The following is a 25,888-nucleotide window of genomic DNA, read 5'->3' on the forward strand; positions in this document are numbered from 1 at the left end:
TATGTTTGTATGTGTGTGTGTGTGTATATATATATATATATATATATATATATATATATATATATATATATATATGACAGCAACACTCATAACAGTGACAAAACAATTACATTGACAATCATGTTATATTATTTTTAAAATGTTTCCTTTTCTTTTTCATTAATTCTTTAACACACTACTTCTCCGCTGTGAAGCGCAGGTATTTCGCTAGTACTACATATAGCCTACTGCTCCGACTCTAGTGACATTAGTAAATACAGCGTGCTAATTAACAAAAAACACAATGATTTTCGGCCACATTGCCGTCAGCTGTGTCGTTATTTTCTCTTTCTGGTTTATATTCAATATATATTGGCGGAGCGGCCACTGGGATTCGTAGGCCCTGTGCAGGTGCACAGTTTGCACATGCCTAAGGCCACCCCTGCTGCCCACTGCTGCAGCCTAGCACTTCAATTGTGACGTTGCGGCTCATTAACTTTGGTCAAAGCTCGTGGCTATACTAGCAGATGACTTTTCCAGTACCGTAATGCCATTGGAAAACACGCTTTTGTCAGAAGGCAGAAGTAAGAAAAGTCAATAAGTAACGCCGAAGATGCAGAATGATTCAATCACAAACGATAGTAATCATTTTGTACAAGTTCAGAGCTAACTAGGATCTGTCATGTGGGCCGCACAGATTTCTGTTGCAGACCGCGTGTTTGACATGCCTGATTTACTACATTTCTTTAAAACTTAGTATCGTAGTAATTTCCCCGGAAATCCAACACAAAATACCAACTTGACTAAACTGTGGATATCTAATAAGTAAATCCTTGTTTTCTTTGGTAGAACAAAATGACTGACCCAAAGTAACTAGTTTGAATTCACTTCATACTAAACACATTTGCATTTATCCACACACTAATATGCATAAAAAATTAGGAGTAAACAAAATACCAGTTGATCTAATATACAGAATCAAATTCTTCTTCCTATGGCAAGCCGAATTAACATTTAGAGATATCTCAAAATGGATTTTAAGATATCTGGAAATGCATTTTAGATATCTCAAATTGACTTACAGATATCTAAAAATGCATCTATTTTAAGATATCTAAAAAGCATTTTATGATATCTTAAATAGATTTCAAGATATCTTGAAATGATATGCTGTACATTTTGAAATATCTGAAATGCATTTTAAGATATCTTTAATGCAATTTGAGATATCTTGAAATACGTTCCTGTGCATTTTGAGATATCGCAAATACATTTTGAGATATCTTAAAATAACTTCCTGTAACATTTCCTATTCTTTCAATGGGACTTCCTGTCTATTTCGAGATATCTCAAAATGAATTTGAGATATCTTGAAATACACAGGAAGTTATTTTAAGATATCTTGAAATGTATTTGAGATATCTTGAAATGTGCAGGAAGTCATTTTAAGATATCTGAAAATGCATTTCAGATATCTCAGAATGAATTTGGGATATCTTAAAATGAGAAGGAAGTTATTTTGAGATATCTCGAAATATAATTTAGATATCTTAAAAAGCATTCAAGATATCTTGAAATTCATTTTTTCAGATATCTGAAATACATTTTTAGATATCTAAAATTAATTTCATGATATCTTAAAATGGGTCTCTGCTCCATTTCAGATATCTAACAATGTATTTCAAGATATCTCAAATTGTATTTCAAGATATCTAAAATGCATTTTAAGATATCTTTAAAAGGACACTTAATTATTTCAAGATATCTCAATAGCATTTTCAGATATCTACAATACAATTTAAGATATCTCAAATACATTTCCAGATATCTTAAAACAGCTTCCTGTCCATTTTCAGATATCTCAAATACATTTCAAGATATCTTAAAATGACTTCCTGCACATTTCAAGATATATTAAAATACATTTTAAGATATCTTATAATAAACAAGTAGTCCCATTGAAATAATAGGCAATTTTACAGGAAATGATTTTGAGATATCTTGAAATGCATTTAAGATATCTTAAAATGCATGAAAGGTCAATTTAAGATATCTGAAAATTCATTTGAGATATCTTGAAATACATTTGAGATATCTCAAAATGTATTGCAGATATCTTAAAATGTAAAGGAAATTATTTTAAGATATCTCAAAGCGAGTTTCAGATATCTTAACAAGTAAATTACATTTTAAGATAGCTTAAATTTATTTTGAGATATCTCTAAATGTTAATTTGGCTTGCCATATCTTCCGGTACTGATTTCATAAAAACATTTTACCCAAATGTTAAAAATGGGTGAAAAACCTGTGAACACATTTACATGTATAGCTCAAAGTGTGTTAATCTGTACATGCTAAAGGAATTTATAAATGTAATTTTTTTGTCTGTGTACAAGTGTCCTAAAATGAATATCTTTGTGTATGACCTTGTATTTAACCTGTGTACAATAAGTGAACCTAACCCGTTAAGTATGTTACCCAGTTGATGCAAGCTGATGCAAACAGAAAGACAGAATAGGAAAAAGCTGAGTCCAAGGCAGTACTGGCAGTGTGAGTGAGAGAGCAAAAACCTGTTCATATATCCTTTCACAGAAGGCAATACCTGCTATCAAATCTGCTTTAGCAGTAGAGTGTTTTATCCAATATTTTGACAATTAATCAGTAGTACATTTGTTATTTCTTTAAAATATGTTTTTGTCTGAAAAGTATATACAGATACATTAAACCTATATCTACCTAAACCATCAGAATGTTCAATTATACTGTGAAATGGGTTTTTTGCCATACCACCAACTGATTATGAAAGCAGTTACTTACAATGCTTAATTTACCTGTGTATAAAAATGTTTTGACTTGTTTTAAATGTTTTATATTGAAAATTATAACAAGTTCTCTTTCTTTGGGGTTTCAGAGACACTAACTGTAAAACATAATTAAATGCAATAAATTTTTATATTCTTTGATTGTGTTACTGGTGTTGAGTGTTGGTGCACTTCACTATCCCTTCCAAAAATCTGTTGTGATATATGGCCGGCCGCTCATCCCAGCCAATATCCCCAGGCCGCCAGATGGAGACCTCTCTGCAGCATGGAGGTGCCCCGAAGGCCAGCAGGGAATCCTGGACAATGGAGTTTTTATCCACAGTCCTGCTGGATACCATGGGGGCCGCTAGAGGACACTGCAGGGAGGAACAATGAGTATTTTCCCTACAACCCGGAAGTTTGTCCTAATCACTTGGGCAGAGGTAATGACGTGCTGCCGGGTTGAAGAAAAGGAGTTTTTATCTGACCTGGAAGTGTTCCTAGTCAAATGGACAGAGACAGTGAAACAGTTCCGGGTTGAGGACTATAAAGGATTGTGGGAAACCCAGAGGGTTGAGCTGAGCTGGGTGGCAGGGTGGCAACGCGTCTGGGAGAGTTGGAGGTTTGTATTGTGATTGATTATTGTTTATTATTGAAAGAGTACTGTGGAGAGGAGGGTGCTTTGTGCACTGTATAGTCCGGAAATAAATTATTTTTGGACTTTTACCTGGTGTCTGACGTATTGTCTGAGGGTTCAAGGGGTCAACAGCACCCCCTATCTGTCACACTGTACACACATGAAAACTGGCTGTTATGCACAGATATGTCATTGTTTACATACATATACACAAGTCTTTGCAAAAACTGACATGTCTCCCTTTCTGTCCCCCTCACAATCACATACCAACAGCCAGAGGCCACAAGGTTGCCACATTGTTGCTTTTAACAGTAAAGCTCTTGGTAGTATCTGATGGTTAATATGAAAATCATGGTTTTCACGCTCTCTTTTTGTCAGTCCCACCATAATAATCAACAAGGAAAACTAGTTTTAACTTGTAGAACATAGGTATGGGGCAAGAGTATAAATATGGAGGACAGAAGCTTCAAAATCATTTCTTTTTCTCTTATACCAGTGCATTTATCTGTGCTGTTCTTTGATGTTGAAAAATTGATGCTAGAATGATATTTACTGCTAGAATGTTTTTATTGCGGTAAATATGCCTCATTGACAGTGAGGAGGATATGTATGCAACTGATAATATTTTGGTAATGCAGTATTCTAATCTGAGGACAGTAATTCTCCTGAGGACGATCCTTTTAAAGTATCCCAAATTCAATGAGTACCAGTCACTAACCTACATACAGGAGACACCCTCACTTCCAAAAATGAGAAAAGAGGAGACTTAACTCTCAAAATGCAACCACATTAGTTTCAGGCCCCATCAAACACAAACATAAAATCAGTTGTACATCTCACCAGTACTAAACATGATTCTCTAGATGACAAACTTAAAGGTGAGGTGCGTTTATGGTGAAAATTGTAAAGATATATGTAAATGTGATCATAAAAAAGCCTACAAAAAGCCAGGGTTACTGATTCTGCCAGGAGTGTACCAGTCTAAATGTGAAGAAACAAGGCTTAAGAATGCTGATTCTTGTATGTCAACATTCCCAGACACAGTGTTTTTTGAGACATCTCATATCCTTTCCCTTTCATATGCTTAGATAAGAAAGAGTTAAGAGTATGTAGGGAAAAAGACAAGCTAGCAGCCATAAAGAATGTTTAGGATAGACAAGTTCAGCAACTGGTCTTGTTGTTCATCCCACGTCCCTCTGTTATCTTACAAAGGAGAATGTTCTTTCCAATAGATGGGTTTTTTATATTTATATTGAAAAAGCTCCAAGTGGTGCACTTGAAAACAACCAGGTTATTTATAAAGGTTATCTTGGATATGTCCACTGGACTATGTGCAAATAATGAACTCAGTGGTCATTTTTGTACATTCTATATGGGAGAACGTTGGAAACACTAAGAAATAATAAATCACAGCCTCCAAAAGAGCTTGTTGCAATATGAATAGGAAATCTTCCATATTGCATTTATGTCCTTCTGTCCACAGAAAAACATAGATGTCCTCCTGAAAAACACAATTCACAAAGATACAATTGTGAGTAACAGAGAGGACATACAACCTGCTATGATTTCAGACTACAATAGGGTAGATATTGTAACCTGAACAAAATCATTGCCAAAAATAGCCCCCAGGGAAAAAAAACTGCCCACTGTTCCAGATATTAACTGGGATAACCTTGTAACTAGCAGAGCTCAAGAGCAGGAGTTTTTAGAAGTAATCAGTGATTGTTTTTTAACACAGTATATTGACACACCAATGTGGAGTGAAGTGTGTCTGGATTTAGTGTTTTGTAATAATTAGGATAAAATTGAAGGTGTAGAGGTGATTGAACCACTAGAGTCAAGTGACCAAAATATAATACAATTCTCAGTGTTTTGTAAGAGTGTATATGCAAACACTAAAATTGTTAAATTTAACTTTGGTAGGGCAAATTTAAGCAAATGCAGTGATGTCTAAGGAAGGTAGACTGGATTCAGCTTTTAAGTGTGGAGACAGTTGAGGCACAGTGGAACAGGTTTAATAATGTTTTGCATGCAATTCAGGACAAGTACATACGTACATTTGGAATTAATTGGAAATTTTAAAATACTCCACAGTGGGTTAATAAAGAGTTAGAAAAGAAGCTACAAGGTGTATAAGACTAATAATTTATATCCAATGCAGGCATATGAGAACCTGCAACGTTTGGGCAACGTTTAGAAGGATATTAGGGACAGTTGGAAAGGAATATAGCAGATAAGGCAAAAGATGACTCAGAGAGATTCTTTCAATATTTTAGAAGTAAATAATCAGACAAGGAGGGGGTAAAGTGCATCAGGAATACTGTAGTAAAGGGGATTAATAAATACAGACAGTGAAATAGTGGATGCTCTTAGTAAGCATTTCTCTGAAGTCTTCACAAGTGTGGAAATGGAAAACCTCCCAGTAGTAAATGGGACTACTAAGGAGGTACCGATTGGTTTGGAAATTGTAGAGGGAGACGTACCGCTCAGATTAAATAGGCTGAAGTCAAACACATCTCCAGGACCAGATAATATCTACCCTTCATTTCTTGAGGATGTTAGCGAGTACATCTATAAATCCTTGACACATATTTTTAGGAAGTCATTGCACATTGAGGAAATTCTGAAGGACTGGAAAATGGCAAATACTACATTATCCTGTTATATAAAAAGGGTGGCAGGGCAGATCCAAGCAACTATAGGCTAGTAAGCTTAATGTGCATCACAGGAAAATTAATGCAGGGAATTATTAAGGATGAGATTGAGCAGCATATGGAAAGTACAGGAGTTTTCTGAACAGTCAGCATGGGTTCAGAAGAGGGAGGCTATGTTTTACTAGCATGCTGGAATTCTATGAGAACAAAAGAGTATGATCAAAGTGGAGCTTATGATATTATTTATTTGAACTTTCAGAAATCATTTGATAATGTGCTACATTAGAGGTTGGGCCTCAAACTAGTGTGATTTCAGGGTGATGTTTTATATGGGTGCAGAATTGGTTCAGACACAGGAAGCAGAGGGTGATGATGTAAGTACCTTATCAGAATTGGCAGATGTTAAATGTGGTGTTCCACATGGTTCAGTGCTGGGTTTTAATATATATAAATGATTTGGATAACAATATAAATAACAAGTTGGTTAAGTATGCAGGTGATAACAAGATAGGTGGATTGACAGATAAACTAGAATTCAGTAAATCATTACAGAGGGACTTGGACAGCATACAGGATTGGGCAGATTTGTGGCAGATGAGGTTTAATGTCACTAAAGGTAAAGTATTGCATATATGAAGTAAAAATTTTAGGTTTGAATACACAATGGGAGGTCTGAAAATCGAAAGTACACCTTATGAGAAGGATTTAGGAGTTGTAGTGGATTCTAAGCTATCAACTTCCATACAGTGTTCAGAAGTCACTAAGAAGGCTAACAGAATGTTAGGTTATACATCATGCTGTGTAGAACACAAGTCCAAGCAGCTTCTGCTCAAACTTTATGCACTGCCGAGTCCTCATTTGGAGTATTGTGTACAGTTTTGGCCTCCAGGCTAAAAAAAAGGACATAGCAGTGCTAGAAAAGGTCCAGAGAACAGCAACTATGCTCATTCCAGGGCTACAGAGGATGAATTATGAGGAAAGATTAAAAGAGCTGACCCTTTTCAGTTGAAGCAAAAGAAAATTAAGAGGTGACATGATTTTTTGAAATTATGAAGGGAATTAGTACATTGGATCAAGACTGTTATTTTAAAATTAGTTCATCAAGATTAAAGGGACACAGTTGGAAACTTAAGAGTAAATTTCGCACAAAATTATTTTTTATAGATGACCACATACACTTGGAATAAGCTACCAAGTAGTGTGGTAAGTGGTATAAGACTTTAGTGACTTTCAAAACTAGACTTGATGTTTTTTTAGAAGAGTTAAATTGATAGGACTGGTGAGCTTTGTTGGGCCGAAGGGTGCTCATAAGTGTACCTGACACCACAACACCCTACACCATAACTCAATGATTGATTTTGAAAGCATCATCAGATCTATGACCATATGTCTAGCACACTCAAGTGAAGAAAGCAGCTGAGCTGACACATGACCAGTACCTTGCTGTTAGTTATCAGATGGCATTTGGCGAAACGTTTGGCATACGCCTCCATCTGAAACTACAAACTCTGAATTCTGTATGAATTTCTTTTGCATTCCAAGGGAGACTGGGGACATTGAACCTAAATACGCCATGTTCCGTGAACTCTTTGCTGTGGTGGGTGCTTTGAGCTGTGGACATAAGGTCATTGGTGCCTGTTGAGGCAGTAATTCCCTCACCTGGAGGTGGAAACCAACAGTAAAAGGAGTCATCAGAGTGAAGAAGGTTTTTTGAGCCTGGTTAGCTTTAGGGATTCCAGAGGCAGTCGATAGGTACAAACAGGTCAAGCATAGTGCAGTAATGGTAGTTGCAGAAGCAAAAACTCAGTGTGAGAGGAGTTTGGTGAGGCCATGGAAAACAAATTTCAGTCGATCTTGATGTGATTATGGCAAACTGTCAGCTGGCTCAGAAGGGAGAAACAGTGTTTTACCCATGTGGTTTATATAAGTTATTGAGTGCTTTTGGATTGGCAAACTGGGGTGATGTTCCCAATCTTTAAGGAAAAAGGGGATCACCCTCCTCAGCCTTCCTGAGAATGTCTATGTCAGAGTTCTGGAAAGGAAGATTTGGGTGTTGGTGAAACTTTGTATTAAAGAGGAACAATGCAGATATTGTCCTGGGTGTGGGACACTAGACAAGCTTTTTACCCTCACAAGGATTCTTCAGGGTGCATGGGAGTTCACCCAACCAGTCTACATGTGTTTTATAGAATTGGAAAAGGGATAAAACTATGTCTCTCAGGGTGTGAGTAATTCGGGAGTATTGGATACTGAGCCAGCTGTTGTTAGCTATTCAGTTCCTGTACGAATAGAGTGAAAGCTTGGTCTGCATTGCTGGCATTAAATTAGACTCTTCCCTGGTGGGTGTGGGACTCCGCCAGGGGTGCCTTTTGTTTTCAATTCTATTCATAACATTTATCATGGTTTTCAGCCAGATCATGGAAATAGGTGGGAAGCCCTGTCTGGGTTGAGTATAAGGTGCTGCCTTATGCTGAGTTTAAGAATCTCAGGATCTTGTTCTCATGTGAAGGCAGAAGTGAACGAGAACTTGACAGGCAGATCAGAGTGGCATCCTCAGTGATGCAGACGTTGCATTGGTCAGTTGAGGCGAAGCTCTTGATTTACCTGTTAGTCTACATTCCTGCTCTCACATATAGTCACAAGCTGTGGGTACTGCCTGAAAGAACTAGATTAAAAATAAAAGCATTAAAAATGAGTTTCCTTCACAGAGTATCTGGACTAAGCCTTAGAGGTAGGGTGGGAAGCACAGACATTTGAGAAAAGTGATGGTCATCTCTGAGCCAGGCGGAAAGAACAACCTTTGAGTCCTAATGATTGTTATGAAAAAATTAATGATTATTAGGGGAAAGAAGGTTACAAGGCAAGGTAACTGTTATGAAAACAGGTACAGCACAAGTCAATTATTATGAAGATAAAATGTAAAGTGGATGGCGAGAAATATGTACAAAACTGGGATGTTTTGTGATTAAAACTGAAATAAAAACGAGCCGCGCACAATACACTGGGCTCATTTCATGAACTGAGCTGGCTTTGTGGGCTCTGCAATGATTTCCTATGCTCTGCGAAAAAATCTAAATTCTGACGGCCTATCTGAAGACTCTGCTTATTTTTTGTGAAGAAAATTTCTCCATGACAATGTCTAACCATCGTTGCTTAGACTGCTGCCCATGCGACCCAGATCTGGATAAGTGGCAGAAAATACATGGATGAATGCATGGATAGATGGATATACTTGTATTCATTTTGAGTGTTTGTAAGTAAGGGTCAGTATTGTTAAAAAAAAAATTCCACCGTCCAAATTTTTCGGGCCTAGGCAACTGACTAGGTCATCAAAATGGTAGAGCTGTTCCTATTTATTATATTGAGTATACTGTATGTATATCTGTGTTTTGTTTAGCAGTTTTATTAATTTAATACATTCTGAAATTCTCTTTATTAATCATGGAGTGGGAATAGTGGGAGTTGATATGGTTTGGTATTGGCCCAGTCCAAACAATTTTATTCAGACACATTTTGAGACTGAGCAGTGTGGGGTCCCATTCAGGTTCTGGAATGAGTTATTATATTGGTTGGATAACATTTTCCCATGAGTGGTCAAGCACATTATTACTTATATTATAACCTTCAATGTGTATTTTTTACACAGGGAATATTCCTAAAGTTGGGAATATGCAAACATTACCCATTACCAAGACACACACACTCGCATACAAAATGAGATCTCTCTGAACCAAGCAACAATAAACTAGTTAATATACATACAAGGGAAAAATATACTGAAGCATTTATAAAAAAAAATAAAAGAATTCAAACACCAAGTATCAAGCACATTTGATATAATTTAGTCTTGATTATCAGAAAGTATTTGATGAGCAATATCATAAGAGGCTAGTCGGCAAACTACATAAAATGGAAATTAATTTAGGATTGCTGACTTTTATAAATTTATTTTACATCTTCTAGTTACAGCTCTGGCTAGCCATATATTGAATATGGGGTTTCGACACCAAGAGATTCCAAATATAAAATCCATTTTGGTGTATATTTCTCTGTTACTAGGTTCAAAACTTGTTTACATTTTACCACAACACTATTTTGTTTTCCTATTGATGTTGACATCTTAGGCTAGTGTATTAACTGTTGCCACAGAAACCACTCCCAGAATTCCATTACTGATGTCATCAGTGGGAAGAGTTAAAGGTTGCCTCGATAGTTTCAGTGTATAAAGGTTGCCTCGATAGTTTCAGTGTATCTGTGTTTGAAAGATAAACCTTTGAATCACTTTGCTATTTAAAAACTGTACAGCAGCAGACCAATATTTTTCAGAGTATCAGGGAGTGTTCAAAAATGTGTTTATAGCACAACCTTAAATCCAAGGGCATTAAAATGTATACATTTAAAAAATAACATAACTTTGAAATTTGTAAAACTCACCAGGGGCATGTAAGTCACCAATTGTACAGAAGTTTTCATAAATAATTTATTTTTAAATGTAAACATGACTACTTTTATGGTATTGCCTTAGTAAAATATAATAAATGTAAATGCAAAGGCTTGTAAAGTTGGAGTGTTGATCTGAATTTTGAAATTCATTGGGGTGTTGCCATGGTAAAAATTTTTAAAGCACTGGTCTAAGATCATTAGACCCAGAAAAAATTTGAGCAGATAACTAGCAAATAAGTGTAATGTTTAAGATACAATAAGTTAAAATATTATATAAAATTATACTGTATATTGGTGGGGTCTATCATTTGAATATACACCATATAGCCAAACAGAAGTTATAGAGGACTCATTACTGCCCCCAACTAGAAAAAGTACAGAAGCGATGAAGGTTGTCGCGGGCATGCTGGATTTCATAACACATTTCATAACACATTGTACAAACTTTTATACAAGTCAACGGAAATTACTCTTGTGAGGCCTGATGTGGAATATTTAATTTAGTCATAGCGTCTGTAAAACAAAATGCATATAACAATGATAGTGTGATTATGAAATTCCAGAACGTGTTACTAGACCTTTTCCAGGACTCTATGGTATGAACTATAATGAAAGACTGAAGAAGTTTAATCTTTACATGCAAGCAAACAGAGGTGATACAACAGAGAAGTTTAAAGATTTTAATGTAGATGCCAGTTGTTACTATAAAATTAATTCTTCAGCAAAAACTTGGCGGTAAACATGCAAACAGTAGAAAGAATTTTCACACAAAAAATCATAGATGCATGCAGTAAGTTATAAAGTATTATACATAATAAAAATACTTTACGGAACTTCAGATCTCAACTTGATAGACAATATTTTGTAAAAGTAAATTGAATAGGGTTGACCTTTTCTTGTCCAAAATTTTTTTGTGTTACTACTAGGGGGCTTTGCCCCCTGCTCGCTTCGCTCGCCAACCCCTGTGTTTGGTTTTCCAAATATACACTTTTAAGATTTTTTTTCTTTGAACTTCTGTAAAAACAATATTTGTAATCTTGCGAGTCCCAATATGCTGAATCTTTTTAATAAGGTCAGTGAGACATGTGTTTAATGACTTTGTACCATAATTCAGGATAGGTTTCTCTGTTTGGAATTTCAGCACAGACAAAACAATCTACATCATCAGCAGTTAAGTATTTGTCACATACATAGTTATACAGGACAACATGCAGTGAAATGCATCCTGATCCACTTATCAAAAATTGGGCAAAGTTACAAGAATATCAGTCAGATTAACAAAAAGTCATGTTGAAAGATAACAGTACAGTAGAACATAATAGATAAGTAAAATTATGTGAATAAAGTAGAATTAAGTGATAAGGTGCAAAAGTGTAGTGATTATTGTGCAAAACCAAAGTTAGACTGGTGCATAGTTAAATGAGGCAGTTTGTTTGCGCTACTGCGATCTTTACTTTCTTTTTTTTATATTTTCTAATTTTCCTACTTTCATATCCTTTAACTTTCTCCGCGTGTATAGCGCTGTTTTTTTTTCTGAGCCTTTCTAATTTTACTGCTTTCATAATCTCTAACCTGCTCTGCATATGCTCAGCGCCAACTTTTGTAAACGTCTTTATGAAGTTCTACTTTGTCTTTTACTCTTTGCCTTTTAATTCTGAGCCGGATTGGACGTGCTTTTTTTTCAATTCCACTTGTTCTGGGCTGATAATTACTTTCCTTATTTTCTGATTCTGCACCTCGATTATTCTTTTTTGCTCTTTTTCCTCTCCAACGCTTTCGAGTTTCTTTTCTCTGCCCTGGTTTCTTCTTCGCTTAAATGTCGACATTTCATTTATAAAGCACTGTCCTTATACGCTTTATATGCGCCGAGAGCCTTGAATCTATGTGTGCTCAAATCCTTTAGACGGCTGAATGTTTTGCTGCCTCTTGGCTTATCTATACTAATAAAAGGCAAAGCCCTCACTCACTCACTCACTCATTCACTCACTCACTCACTCACTGACTCATCACTAATTCTCCAACTTCCCGTGTAGGTAGAAGGCTGAAATTTGGCAGGCTCATTCCTTACAGCTTACTTACAAAAGTTGGGCAGGTTTCATTTCGAAATTCTATGCCTAATGGTCATAACTGGAAGGTATTTTTCTCCATTAACTGTAATGGAGTTGAGCTGGAATGACGTGGGGGCGGAGTTTTGTGTGACATCATCACGCCTCCCACGTAATCACGTGAACTGACTGTCAACGCAGTGCGTAGAAAACCAGGAAGACCTCCAAAAAGCGCTTAAGAAAACATACATTATATAATTGAGAAGGCAGCGAAAACAATAAGAAGAAGCGAGTGACATATACTACCATATTCATGAGTGCTGCTACCTCGGAAAGAAAGCAAGGTGTAAACCTAAACTTTAAATTAAGTTCATAGACAGGCTATCGCTGGCATTTCACATGCCCACAGGTAATGCGGGATACAAGTTTAATGAGAGGACGAGGATATAAACGAGTTTTGATCACTTTGTAACTAAGTTAAAATTGTAGGTGAAGGGGTGTGCTTATGCAAATTCGAGACTGTGTTTGTGGGGATTGACAGTTAAGGTGGGTGGGGGAGTCACGTCATCATCTCCCCTCCCATTCATCTCATTTCGCTCTGAGCTGAGCTCAGCTAACGCCGTCTTCGAAGCAAACCGTCAGACTGCCACCAAATACTCACAGAAAAATCCACAAGTTAATACACACGCTGTCTCTAGAGTTTCTCCACACTGAATCCTCCAGGCACTACTTACAAAAGGTTACATTGACAATGTGTTACGTTATTTTTAAAATCTTTCCTTTTCTTAGCACAAGCACAGCTGAGAAGCTTCGATGCATGTGCTCCATAACGCATTAAAAAATAATGCATTTAATCACACTTTGCATTACAAGCAAAGGGGAGCTTTTGTCAATGCATGATTTCCTGGTACACCGATTACATTGATCAGCACATCCCGATTCATTTTACCCTCGCACCACCTTAGTTTGAGAAGAAGTATGAAAAATATGAGGTTAACACAGAAAAACAGATCACCAATTCAAGCTTTATGAATAATCGATTCGCCATCAATAATTGTTTTGGTAAAGCCATCCTCCTTCCATTTTATAATTTTTCCGCCATTAGCCATGATTAAATGAGCGGTAAATAAAGTAAGAGCAAAGCGAGGGTGACTTATTTAGGCAGGCATATATATGACAGCAACACTCATGACAATGTCAATCATGTTACGTTATTATTAAAATGTTTCCTTTTCTTTTTCATTACTTCTTTAACACACTACTTCTCCCTGCGAGGCGCGGGTATTTTGATATATATATAATATATGAATGACCTCCAAAGAGCGCTGAGACTTTTGATATCATGATCGTGTCTGCAAAAACTGTAGTCTCTTGCCCTGCAAAAGTCGAGCAGCCAGCGCGTGCATACTGTAGCTGTGCCGGCCTTTGAGACGCTGACTGCGCTTCTGCCTTAAGTCAAAGTGAGCACTTTTAATTTTTTTCATCCTCCCCCTGCGCTATAGCCCAGACAAGTGCAAACACGGGACCCCTTTTCTACACCACGGCAAAATAATATTAAGGCGATTCACACTTTCTTTTGCACGTATACGATTATGAGGTCCTCACTCGGATTATGAAGACACGCACAGGAGTGGAGGACTGACAGTGCCATCACAGCCGATTAATGGCGGGACGTCTCACCAGTCTACACAAGACCCACGCGACTGTCCCCAAAAGGCGATCATAGCGTCAGCGAACACATCTCTCTATACTATATAAAAGAAAAAGGCAACTTTCCTTTCTTTACACCTTTTTTCCTTTTATCCCAAACCAAAGCCTTTCTCTCTTAACACTGCAGAGGACACAAAACTAATTTTCTTTAAATGCCGGTAAGGCACATTACCAGAGGCACAAATTTGAACGCTCACATAGAAAATGTAATTTCTATACCACAGCCGTCGTGTAGCGCCTTTCAAAAGGGATCTACTACCGAGAGATGATCCATATACATTTTAGCTGCTGTTAGTTACTTACCTGTTGTGTTACACAGTCTTTAAAATGTAGTTAACCATAACCACTCCAGTAGTGCTCAATGTACCTGTACTTCTTAAAACGTTAATGTTTTACTGTTTAATAACTTATAGACTATATTTTATTATTTTTCCCTTGCACTCAGTGACCAAAGCTATACACACACATATAGACACATACAAACATACACACAAGTATATGTATGTGTATATATGTATGTATGTATATATATATATATACACACACACCCCTATCTACATTATATATATATATATATATATATATATATATATATACATACACACACATACACACACATACATACATACACACATATATATAATTTGTGTGTGTGTATGTATGTATGTGTGTGTATATATGATGTAGATAGGTATGTATATATATATATATGTGTATATGTAGATATGTATATAGATATGTAGATATGAAGATATGTATGTGTATATATATATGTATATATATATGTATGTATGTGTGTGTGTGTGTGTGTGTGTGTATATATATATATGACAGCAGCAATCCAAGCTGTGAGAAAACAGTAAAAAGGAGGCGTGTCAGACGTCGTGGTACATTTTCTGATGCAGCTAGACGAAAAAACTTTGTGACGCTGCCGCCAAATACACAAAACAATTACTTTGACAATCATGTTACATTATTTTTAAAATGTTTCCTTTTCTTTTCATAACTTCTTTAACACATGACATCGCTGCTGCGCTGGTATTTTGCTATATATATATATATCACAGCGACACTCATAACAGTGACAAAACAATTACATTGACAATCATGTTACGTTATTTTCAAAATGTTTCCTTTTCTTTCTCTTTCCTTCTTTAACACACTACTTCTCTGCTGCCAAGCGCGGGTATATATATATATATATATATATATATATATATATAGATAGATAGATAGACATATATATAGATAGATATGAGAACAACATATATATAGATAGATAGATAGATAGATAGATAGATAGATAGATAGATAGATACAGATATATATATATATATATATATATATAGATAGATATGAGAACAACACTCATATCAATGACAAAACAATTACATTAACAATCATGTTACGTTATTTTTAAAATTTTTCCTTTTCTTTTTCGTACCTTCTTTAACACACTACTTCTCCGCTGCGAAGCGCGGGTATTCTGCTAGTTTGATATTGATTTTAAGTATGGCGTGTCTTGCAAGAACCTCAGGTTCCACGTCATCGCGAGACGGTCCAGGTACAAAGTCTTATGTTTAAGGTCCCCGGCAAGACGCTCTGTGGCCATCTCGCTGTTTCTTTTAAATGTCTTCCATGATCTTAACGTGAAGATCACGTCTCGATGCCCTTGTGTTTCTCTCGAGGATTTTTTTTTTATAATAGTGAGATTACATAGAATTTTAATTTTAATATTACAGGCAATTTTAAATTTAACTTTGCACCTGTGTTTTGACACTGGAAACACTGTTTAAAACAGTACCATTCCATGAAATGCCTTATTTGACCAGGCAAATGGATACAATCCCATCAGTCCAAACTAACATACCTGTAAGCATAATTCATTTTTCTCATAGATACAATCAGTATTATACATGTTAGAAAAGGGTATAGGATTTGACCATATTCACATTTACATTTTCAAACTGCATAAATGTATAATATATATTGCATTTTTGTTGTCTTAAACTATGCTATTCTTTAACTCTATTTACATGAGTCAGGAGGTTAAGTTGCATAAATTACCTTTAGAGTTTTTTTAACATAAATAGTGACATCCTGGTGGTTGGTTGAATTGTACTGTTTCAGAGGTCGGAATACACAGCAGAGAGTGAAGAGGGTAATATATAGCAGATAAAAGAGCATCAGGATACAAAAATAGTATTTGCCATATTTATTCCACTTAAGGTTGATCAGCTGCTTCACTGGTGTCATTTCCAGAATTCTAAAAGCCTTTTGGGTGAAATACAAAAAGTTAAAGAAGCCACAACATCAAACAAGAAATTTATCCAAATACTTTGGATAAATAAATATGGCTCAGTGTTACATATTCTGTAAATGTATATAGTATAATTAAATATGCATTATTGATTCCACAGGTTGAAATAATAAATTAATGGTGTTTGTTCCACATTTCTGTTTCTTGGGGAATGTCTGTATTTCATCCAGAAATGGGCCAAGTAGCAAATTCATGAAATGCTGTTGATCCATTTAGTGTTGTTCCCTGCTTTTCATCTCTTAAATATAAGACATATTTCTTTTGCATTAAAATATATATTTTTATCACTTTTCAGAGTATTTCAAAACTTAAAATGGACTATAATAAACGGAAAACAATATACAGTATACTAGTAGCTAAGCATAGATTTTACATGTTCTCTTTTTCACATTTTAAGGTATTTGATTGGGATTGTTTACCAATGATCAGCTCATAAGGCACCTAAAGGATAAGTTTGGTATTTTTCAAGTCAAAGTTATTTCTTCACAAACATAGTATATATGCATCTGCCACATGAAATTGTGTTATAAAGTCCAGCATTTGCTATGCATTTAAAAAAAAAATCTTACCCACACTGGCATTTCACACTGAAATTAATGGGGACCAAGTAAAACTGGAAAACAAAAACTTTAAAACATACCTTAAAAAAAGTCCCTTTTTTAAGCCAAAACAGATGTCAAGCATGATCCATGTACATTTACACATACATTGTAAAATAGCTTATACATGTAATTTTAAACAAAAAACCCTCTAATTTTTTTTTCAAAGAACACCAGGTACCAGCTGCGCATACTACATTACGCATCACTACATCAGCACTTATATTCTACCACAATAACCTTTCTTCGAAGTGGTTTCCTCTCAAAAGACAAAAACACAGTAAACGTTTTGTACCAAGTGGTTGATTTTGTTTTGATTGAGTTTTGCATTTATGTCACAACTCACGCAAGCAAAAGAAAATGTAACCCTACCTTGAGAAAAATAGTACCAGAAATATGTGATAAAATGATTATTTCTAGACCCTTTGTTGTCAAAAAAGCAGGCATCTAAAAATTGGAAGAGATGTGTTCCTTTATCAAAACTAAAAGAGCATGTATTCAGAAAGTTTTAGGCTTTTGTTTTCTGGTAAGAATTTTTTTTTAATTTATAAAAAAAAGCTGAATGTTTTGCTTGGCAAATTTACGCCATGCTTGTGAAGAAATAACTTCATCTTAAAAAATACCAAATATATCCTTTAAGTCAGCTTACAGAAGATGTCTGTGGATGCAAGTCTAAAATAAGTTCATGCTTTCACAAAACAAGAATTATTTAAAAGAAGTGGATATTTCACTGTCATTTACATTTTTGTGATCATTAGCAAGCCACAATAATGAAAGCATTACAAAATGAAAATAAATAAATAACTGATTAAGAGATTAAACAAAGAAAAAGGGTGAATGAAGATAAATAGACCTTCTGCAATTGGGCATATACTGTAGATCTTCACCTGAGTGAACTTCTAAATAGATAAACCGCAATACTATATCTGTTAACATCATTGCCCATGCTAAACATAACAGGAATGCAGACTAAACATGGCTGAAAAAGTAGAAATAATAATTCAGACAAAAACTGTAGACCTTTTCATTGTGTACAACATTTACTTAAAATATCAAAATTCAACAGTCACCGAAGTTTCTGTGGGCCACTTTTGTTCAGAAACAATAGGGTTCTAGAATTTATTACAATTACAGTCCAAAATCAATCATGATTGGTTGATTAAAATTTTGGCACATAGACAAAACCCACAAAAACCAACATCACACGGTAAGTGGTCAAATTAACTGTCAAGTCAATAAAATTTCCACTTCATTACAAATATTTCTGTTATATAGCACAAGACAAATTTAAAAACTTAAGAGTACCTTACTAAATAAAATTTTAAAAACAGGAACGGATAGGATTATATTCTGCACTCTCTCTCCAGATACAGTAGACAGATAGACAGAGATAGATATAGATCAAGGCCAAATAAAAGAAATAGCAAACAACCCTTTGCATTGAAGTATAACCTATAATCAATTACAGTCAGACACAAAAATTACAGGAAGAATGACACCTTATTGTTAGTCCTTGATCAAAGACTCTAGAATACAAGAAATGTCTGGGCCTCCTTGACTTTTAATTCTACGCAATTTATTTAATGTTGTTGGCTTTGTTGATTTATATATAATGTCTATGATATACTGTATGATTTAAATTAGGCAAGTTTGCTAAAAAGAAGAATTACCTTTCTTTCCTGGCTGGACACAATAAGCTCCAGGATTGAACTCTCATTTTCAAATGAGTCAATTTCAGAAATGTCATAAAGGTAAGATTTGGTACCACAATGTCCATGGACAAGATGGCGCTTGTTCACGATATGCTGAAACATCTTTTAAAAATTAAATTTATTAGATTGAGTCAGTACAATTTTTTAGTCTGATATAAACAAAGAATCAAAGTTTGACAACTCTTATAAATAATAATATACACATTTGTAATCTGATATCTAAAACCCAAGACAAATTTCATCTCACATTTTCTTTATCTCCATGTTACTTACGATTTCTCACAGCTTTATTGACATTTTCTGTAACCTACTGTTCACAAGTCTAAGTAGTGGATAATCAGCGGTTTATTAAAACTTGCAGATTAATGCTTTTAATGTTGTCAGGATGGGTGGGACCAGGAGAGAGGAAAGTTTCTTACTCGGAGGCCCCAGGAAGATGGATGGGTATCCCCGACCAAGTGAGAGGAATGTTCTTTACCTGGAAGGGAAGACCCAGGTAGATGATCAGGCGTCATGGCTGGGTGTGCATTTTCACTGCCTTTCCTGGCCAGAATAAAATGGAAAGACAGGGAAGGACTGTCTCTGGGGACTGTTTATTCCCCCAGTGTGCAAGATGGCAGCTTCCCTCAGGCATAGCTCCCATTCATATTCCCAAGGGCACCTTTGGACATGTAGTCTCGGAGAACAACCCTGTTGGAGTCTGTGGGTGCCGCCAGAATGAGGTATAAGAAAGGTACAAAACCTTGAAGGAAGATCCGCCTGACCTGGAAGTGCTACCAGACTGTAGTCATTTGACACCAGAAGTACTCCTGGGTCCGGAGATAAAAGCAGCCACCATCCAGGTGAGCTGAGTCGGGAGGAGGTGGACAAAGCTTGCCTGGAGGAGAGATGGAGGATTTACTGTGGAGAGAAGTCTGTGGTGGATTAAAACCAGGATAATGTATTGGATTTAATACCCCACTTTTATTGATGCTTTTTGACTGTGTGACCACAATGTATACATTTCTCTTACCTAACCAAACTAAGACATTGCCTAGAACAACTATCATTTGCTTCATTGATGTTTAAAAGTATTTTTAACAGAGTCATTAATTGTTTTTATTACATATTTATGTATAGTCTAATTTTTAGCTTTTTCGTCCCTTTCATCTAAACTTTAAGCAACGCTTCATTTTGTAACTTTCAAATTTCAGACAGCGATATCAAAGGAGTGAAGATATTTAAAACAGTTTTCCTGTTTAGTAGGTTCTCTGTCCTTGCTGTTTTGGGAACATTCAACCTTTGACTGCCGGGTTCGCCCCCTGATGTGACAGAAGTACTGTACATATTTAATGACAGTACACCTCCAAAGAAAATAACTGGGAAACTGGTTGCATCATTTCTCCTACCTGTTAAATTGCTTACTAGGCACAAAAGCAAAAATTGTCATCATTATTATGCAATATTTTAGGTTATCCTTTTTTGATGTCGATTGATTGGTTTACTGTTGATGCAATTCACATATATCTGCTTTTGCTTATTTCTTTATTTTTTTTAACATTCTATTATTATTTATGCATTTCTCTTTAACATATCTACTTTTCTCTGTTTGCTCATTGAGGAGTAGTGGGTGTATTTTATTTTGAGATATATAGTATGTTAGCCGTTTACAACATAGGTTTTAAGGCTAACATAAAGCATCACAAACTACAGTTAAGCAAAGTAGGCAGGTGTGGAAACATTGTTAGATGTCTTAAATGTCTACTAACCTTCAGATTACCTATAGCTGTCGCAAGTCTAAATGGTGTCAGCCCTTTCTTGTTTTTGATGAGATCAAGAGGAATTTGCCCCTTGATCTTTTTGTCTGCAGCCAATATCAGATCAAACATATGACAGGAGTTCACTGCATTTGGCTGAAGGACAAGAATGTGCAAGACTGTGTTACCTGAAAAGCAAATAAATGGAATGTGGATCCAAGAAAGTGCACCAAATCAAAGCCTAATAATAAAGAAGGTGCTTTGCATTAAGTTTGACTGGTCATTATGCAATTTAGGATAACATCAATAATTAATATGTATAAAATAAAGCAAAGTTTAAAGAACTGAGAAAGTTGTAAAGCATTGTATATTCCCTTTAGAGTCTTGATTCTAATAAAATGCTGTTAAAAGACAAGAAAAGTAAACACTAATAAAAAAAATTCTAGCCCACTTAAAGAGTTTCAGATTAAACCAGCAAAATATACATTCAGAGTAAGTGAACAATTACCTAAGATGTTTATTAGGAAGAATTCCAATTAAACTATCAGATAAACAATTTTTCATGGCATTATATGGTAGGGTATGTCAAGAGTTTGTTTGATAAGTGGATACTGTTAGTGGACCACCCAATCCAATACTAACAAAAGAATGAAAAAGGCATCTAAAACTTTGGACTTTATAAGCAGGAATATAGTACTTTGGGTGACATTCAGATGGCTTTATGCTCAGCCACATTTATGAGTTTTAAGGTAATTTGTTTACCAGATAGATGCTTTCAAGAAAACAATGGATTCCTCAGTGATGTACTTTGTTGTTAAGTTTCATATTTTTAAAGTTAAAGCTACATTTTCACCACCATTGCATGCTGTCACTTGCCCCAGAATACCATGATTGTAATAATATAAATATAACTTAAAAACAGAAATCTAAAATAGAAAGCAGATGTTGAGTAAGAATATTGTGTTTAAATATGAACAGGGTCCACACTATTACACAAATGTACTTTGGTTATGGACAACACATCACTTTGTTACCACCAGCCTTACCATTTCACCATGTTCACACAGCAAAACAAAACCCTTATCCTAGAAATGGTGGTAAGTGCATTCTGTCATGGTTTGCTTTGATTATTTTTGCTACTTCATACAGAAGTGTAGCAAAAATCATTGGGGTGGGTATAAAGAGCCATGAATACCTAGTTTTTTTTACTTATTTCACTTCTCACAAAGGAACCTAATCCAGTCTAAAATACAGTGTAAAGGCACTATAAAAAATCTAAGATGTTGGGCCCTACTCAAACAGAATGAGACAGAATATCAAAGACTAATTGTAATGGTGTCACCAACTCCATGACTACAAGAAAAGTTAAGAAAGAAGAAGAAACGGTTTCCTTTTGGACCAGAAAGGGACAGGACCTATGAAAAGAGGACTACTGGAAGAACCATATTTGTAGATATCAAATGAAAATGTTAACTTTTAGTTATAATAAAACTTTTACGGATAAATGTAAATATGTATTTTATTTCTACCTTCAACTTATGAATAAAATGTTCATTAAATGTGCTTTTTTGGAATTAGTTATACTAAACCAGGTTTTGTCACACATTATTTGTTCCCTTCAAAATCTAATGTATACTGGCATACAGCTCTGTATTCGTTTCTTGAGAAATATAATATTAAGAACAAATATTGTTTATAGCAACTGCAAGAAGCAGGTATCTCCATATGTGTATATGAAGGATGAATGTAGATTTATAAATAATTATGGAAGCTGACAACAGGTATACCAGAATTCAGGTATCAAAGAAAGAAACATAAGAGACTATTGAACTATGGAGAAAACTCACCCCAACTGTCTTGGGCCCGGATATCTGCTCCATTGTCAAGCAATAACTTAACAATAATTTCATTTCCAGTGCTGGCAGCATATGACAAAATATGTTCTCCTGAAATTAGAAAATTTGATAATTAAAGTAAACAAATTCTGAATTTCTGAAATATATAATTTGTAAAGTTCACTGGAAAGCACCTAGTGATGATACAGTACACGTAATGAGTTCTATGTTTTATATAAAACTATGATTGATTCAATCATTGAACACTTGATAAAAATCCTAAAATTACTCAAAGTATAATGCTTGCTGTTTTATAAATGAAATTATTATAAAATAATATTTATATAATATATTTTAAAGCGGTTCAATTTATTTTTAGCAAGCATAAATAAGAGGGAAGCAAGCAGTGAAACAGTATAAACTCCACACATCTTAGGTAGTGAATGATTAAATCCAGAAAGCATTTGTTACTTGAATTAAATGCTAGAATTGGGGAAATCTGGGGTAGGATTGAATATACCATACTGTATATTGGTGTAATAGGCATCTTTTGGGAAATAGTTCAAAGTACACCTAGGTAGGAAGATTATAGGTGTAACACGGCAACTTACCTGTTTTTCTTTTCCACTCTCAACCCAGAATTAAATTTTCCAGATTAAGAGTAGTTACCCTGTCTCGCCATGTCTTTTCATATCCTCTGGCTTAAATATCCACCGGCATGCAAATTCTCTGTCTTTCAAAGGACAGAGGCACAGGAAAGCACAGAAATGTTGTCTTACACTGTGGTTTATTATTTTTGGAAAATTCAATTAAATGAAGTTGGCCACTGACATGCCCAAATGTTTCAAATTTTTTCATGTGGCTAGTAATGGCATTTTTATTATCAAGAACATGGCAGCTGATGCCCAAAATACCATAAAATGGAAGCAATTGTGGCAAAGGACCTTCCAAGACAGCACCGTAGAGACATCACTTTCACAATAAACATAAACAGTTCACATAAAATAAATAAATAATGGAAAAATATATACAAAAATTCCAAACATGTCATGAATTAATTTTAAAAATTCCATAACTTAAAATCATTACAAAACATGCCTGGCCAAAGCTCCCTTTTTTGCTTTTCTTATTAATTCTAAATATACTTTTTTTCCTTGATGGTTTAAAGGGACATTTTATTTTTGTCTATTAAACAGGATACTTGTTATAAAACTATAAGTAGTTATTTAACTTATATAAGTTGTGCTGCATTGATACTTTGAAAATTATAACAGTTTCATTGTATTAAAAAAATAAAAAATATTATCATGTTATCATGTTTTTTTTTTGGTTGTTTTTATTCCAGGCTTGATAGACTCGCAGGAGGTGCTCCTTTAACTACATTAAAACATTAGCATTTCCAAACAGTATTTTTAGGGAGATTAACACAGGCTATCAGCCAAATCAAATATTTGCATTTAGGGCAGTTTTGAAGCATTACTTACCATAAAAAATATGATTTTTTCGATTCTTTGAAAAATATGACCCTGTTACACGAGGCTTAATCACATCAGCTCCTCTTCTAATCAGTTCTTTGACCAGGTTCAGATTCTGATTTGCTGCTGCAATATGTAGTGCTGTCTTACCTGTGCACCAACATTAAAAACAAATGCTGAACAGTATTTATTTTTCACAAACCAATGCATCAGAAATACTGGAAACTTCAAAAAGTATAAATAAAAAAGATATCTGTTTTTGAAGCACAACTCTAATTACCTGCATAGAGATCAGATGTCATTTCTTGATTGACTAGATCAGGAGCAGCATCCAAAAGAGCCACAGCAGCCTCTAGATTGTCATAAAGAGTAGCAACATGTAGGGCAGTTTCACCAAGTGCACCTTGCAATGTGAAATAATATCAGTTAAAAGACTTCAAGAAATAAAGACAGACAGACAAGCTCATACGATATATAGAAATGTTCATGCTTTAATGATCTGGCTAATGGCTTATGAAAGTACTCTTAAGGACAGACAGACTGACTGCATAGTTCACTTATTACGATCTTCATTGAGGTAAGTAGTGTGTGCCACATTTTATAAAAAAAACTTTTGCAACAAGTTAAAATTAACATCAATGCAAATGTCAGTAGTAACTGCTGCAGCTGGTGACTAGGATGAACATATCTTGATGTGGACATAGGGAGGAATGGAGGACAAGTTATAAATGGAAACTCTGATGGTTTCAGTACATATCAGCACAATGTACTTGTCTATACTGTACTTTTCAGATGAATTTTTTTTTTTTTGCAAATACCATAAGCATTAATGATTAACTATGCATACAGGTGCAGCTCTTTATCTGTCAAAGCCCTTGTTCCACTAAGCATAAACCAGATGGGATGATGTGTTACAAGGTTTTTTTTGGTAGCTGTGCTGTTTAAGAGAGCCTTCAATTATATTTAAATTGCTGTCAGTGCATATTGCAAAGCACTCTCATATAACTACACTTCTGTCCCCATATTTCACTATGGGAACTAAACATCAAGACAATATCAATTCACCTTCTGTGCATCTTATTATGACATGGTATTGAAACCAAAAGTCTCAAATTTGGACTTATACCGATGATGATAAATTGTATGTATATGTTATGAAAATTCGAAACAATCATGTTCAGAAAAGCCAAAGTTCTTGTTTTACTTGGTATAATTAAACACAACAAAAAAAGAAACACCTTTGATTAGGTGGGAAGGCAAAAAAACACTTGTAAGGGCAAGCAGGGATCTGAAACACTAATGAACAAAATGGATGTTAAAAACAAAAGCTAAAGTCTGAACAAGAAAACCACTTTTGTCTTTTAAAGTGGCAAAGTGCTGTCACACATATGTGCACTGTCAAGACCGTGCAGCTTGTAGCGGAAGCTGTTACAGAATATAAACAATAATAGGGTGACTTCTGTGAAAACCTACATGTAATATGGTACTGCGATGGTACCACCGAAACAATGGTTAAAATTGTTTAAATAAAAAAATGACAAAAAAATAAACCTGTTAAAATCAAAAATGTGACATTAATCACATTTTATATCACACACCATTTTTAAGTACAGATTGACTCCTGCCGTTTACAGATTTATCATTCAAACAACTAAATGTTAAAAAGAGTTTGTAACAATATATATGTAATTATTGATGAGTAACCTGTGAACGTGAAAGTTTTCTTAATTACTCTTTTCAGTGCATTAAAGTGATCTATTCTTGAGCATGAACAAATCGATTCAGTGGAGCTAAACTGGATTGCTAACATGCATGCGTGTCCTAAATAATGGGATCAGTAAATGTTTAAAGCACATGTACAAAAACAAACAAAATTAACTTTAACTTTTGATTCTTTTGAGTTCAAACTCATTTATCATACAAGTACAATGCGTTAACAACA

At 35.0% G+C, this 25,888-nt stretch overlaps 1 protein-coding gene across 2 annotated transcripts in view; it reads right to left on the reverse strand.

The window, feature by feature from the left end:
- LOC120535727 (transient receptor potential cation channel subfamily V member 6-like) overlaps positions 1-25,888 on the reverse strand; it is a 103,460-nt gene that overhangs the window by 19,689 nt on the left and 57,883 nt on the right. For both annotated transcript variants that reach the window (XM_039763753.1, XM_039763754.1), the window contains exons 4-9: positions 24,227-24,349; positions 23,956-24,096; positions 22,484-22,582; positions 20,649-20,824; positions 18,859-19,002; positions 16,337-16,543 (exon numbers count right to left, since the gene is read on the reverse strand). In XM_039763753.1, the coding sequence (XP_039619687.1) occupies positions 16,337-16,543; positions 18,859-19,002; positions 20,649-20,824; positions 22,484-22,582; positions 23,956-24,096; positions 24,227-24,349 (890 nt within the window). The remainder of the gene's footprint in view (positions 1-16,336; positions 16,544-18,858; positions 19,003-20,648; positions 20,825-22,483; positions 22,583-23,955; positions 24,097-24,226; positions 24,350-25,888) is intronic.

This window comes from Polypterus senegalus, chromosome 9 (genome assembly GCF_016835505.1).
Source record: "Polypterus senegalus isolate Bchr_013 chromosome 9, ASM1683550v1, whole genome shotgun sequence".
Taxonomy (NCBI): domain Eukaryota; kingdom Metazoa; phylum Chordata; class Cladistia; order Polypteriformes; family Polypteridae; genus Polypterus; species Polypterus senegalus.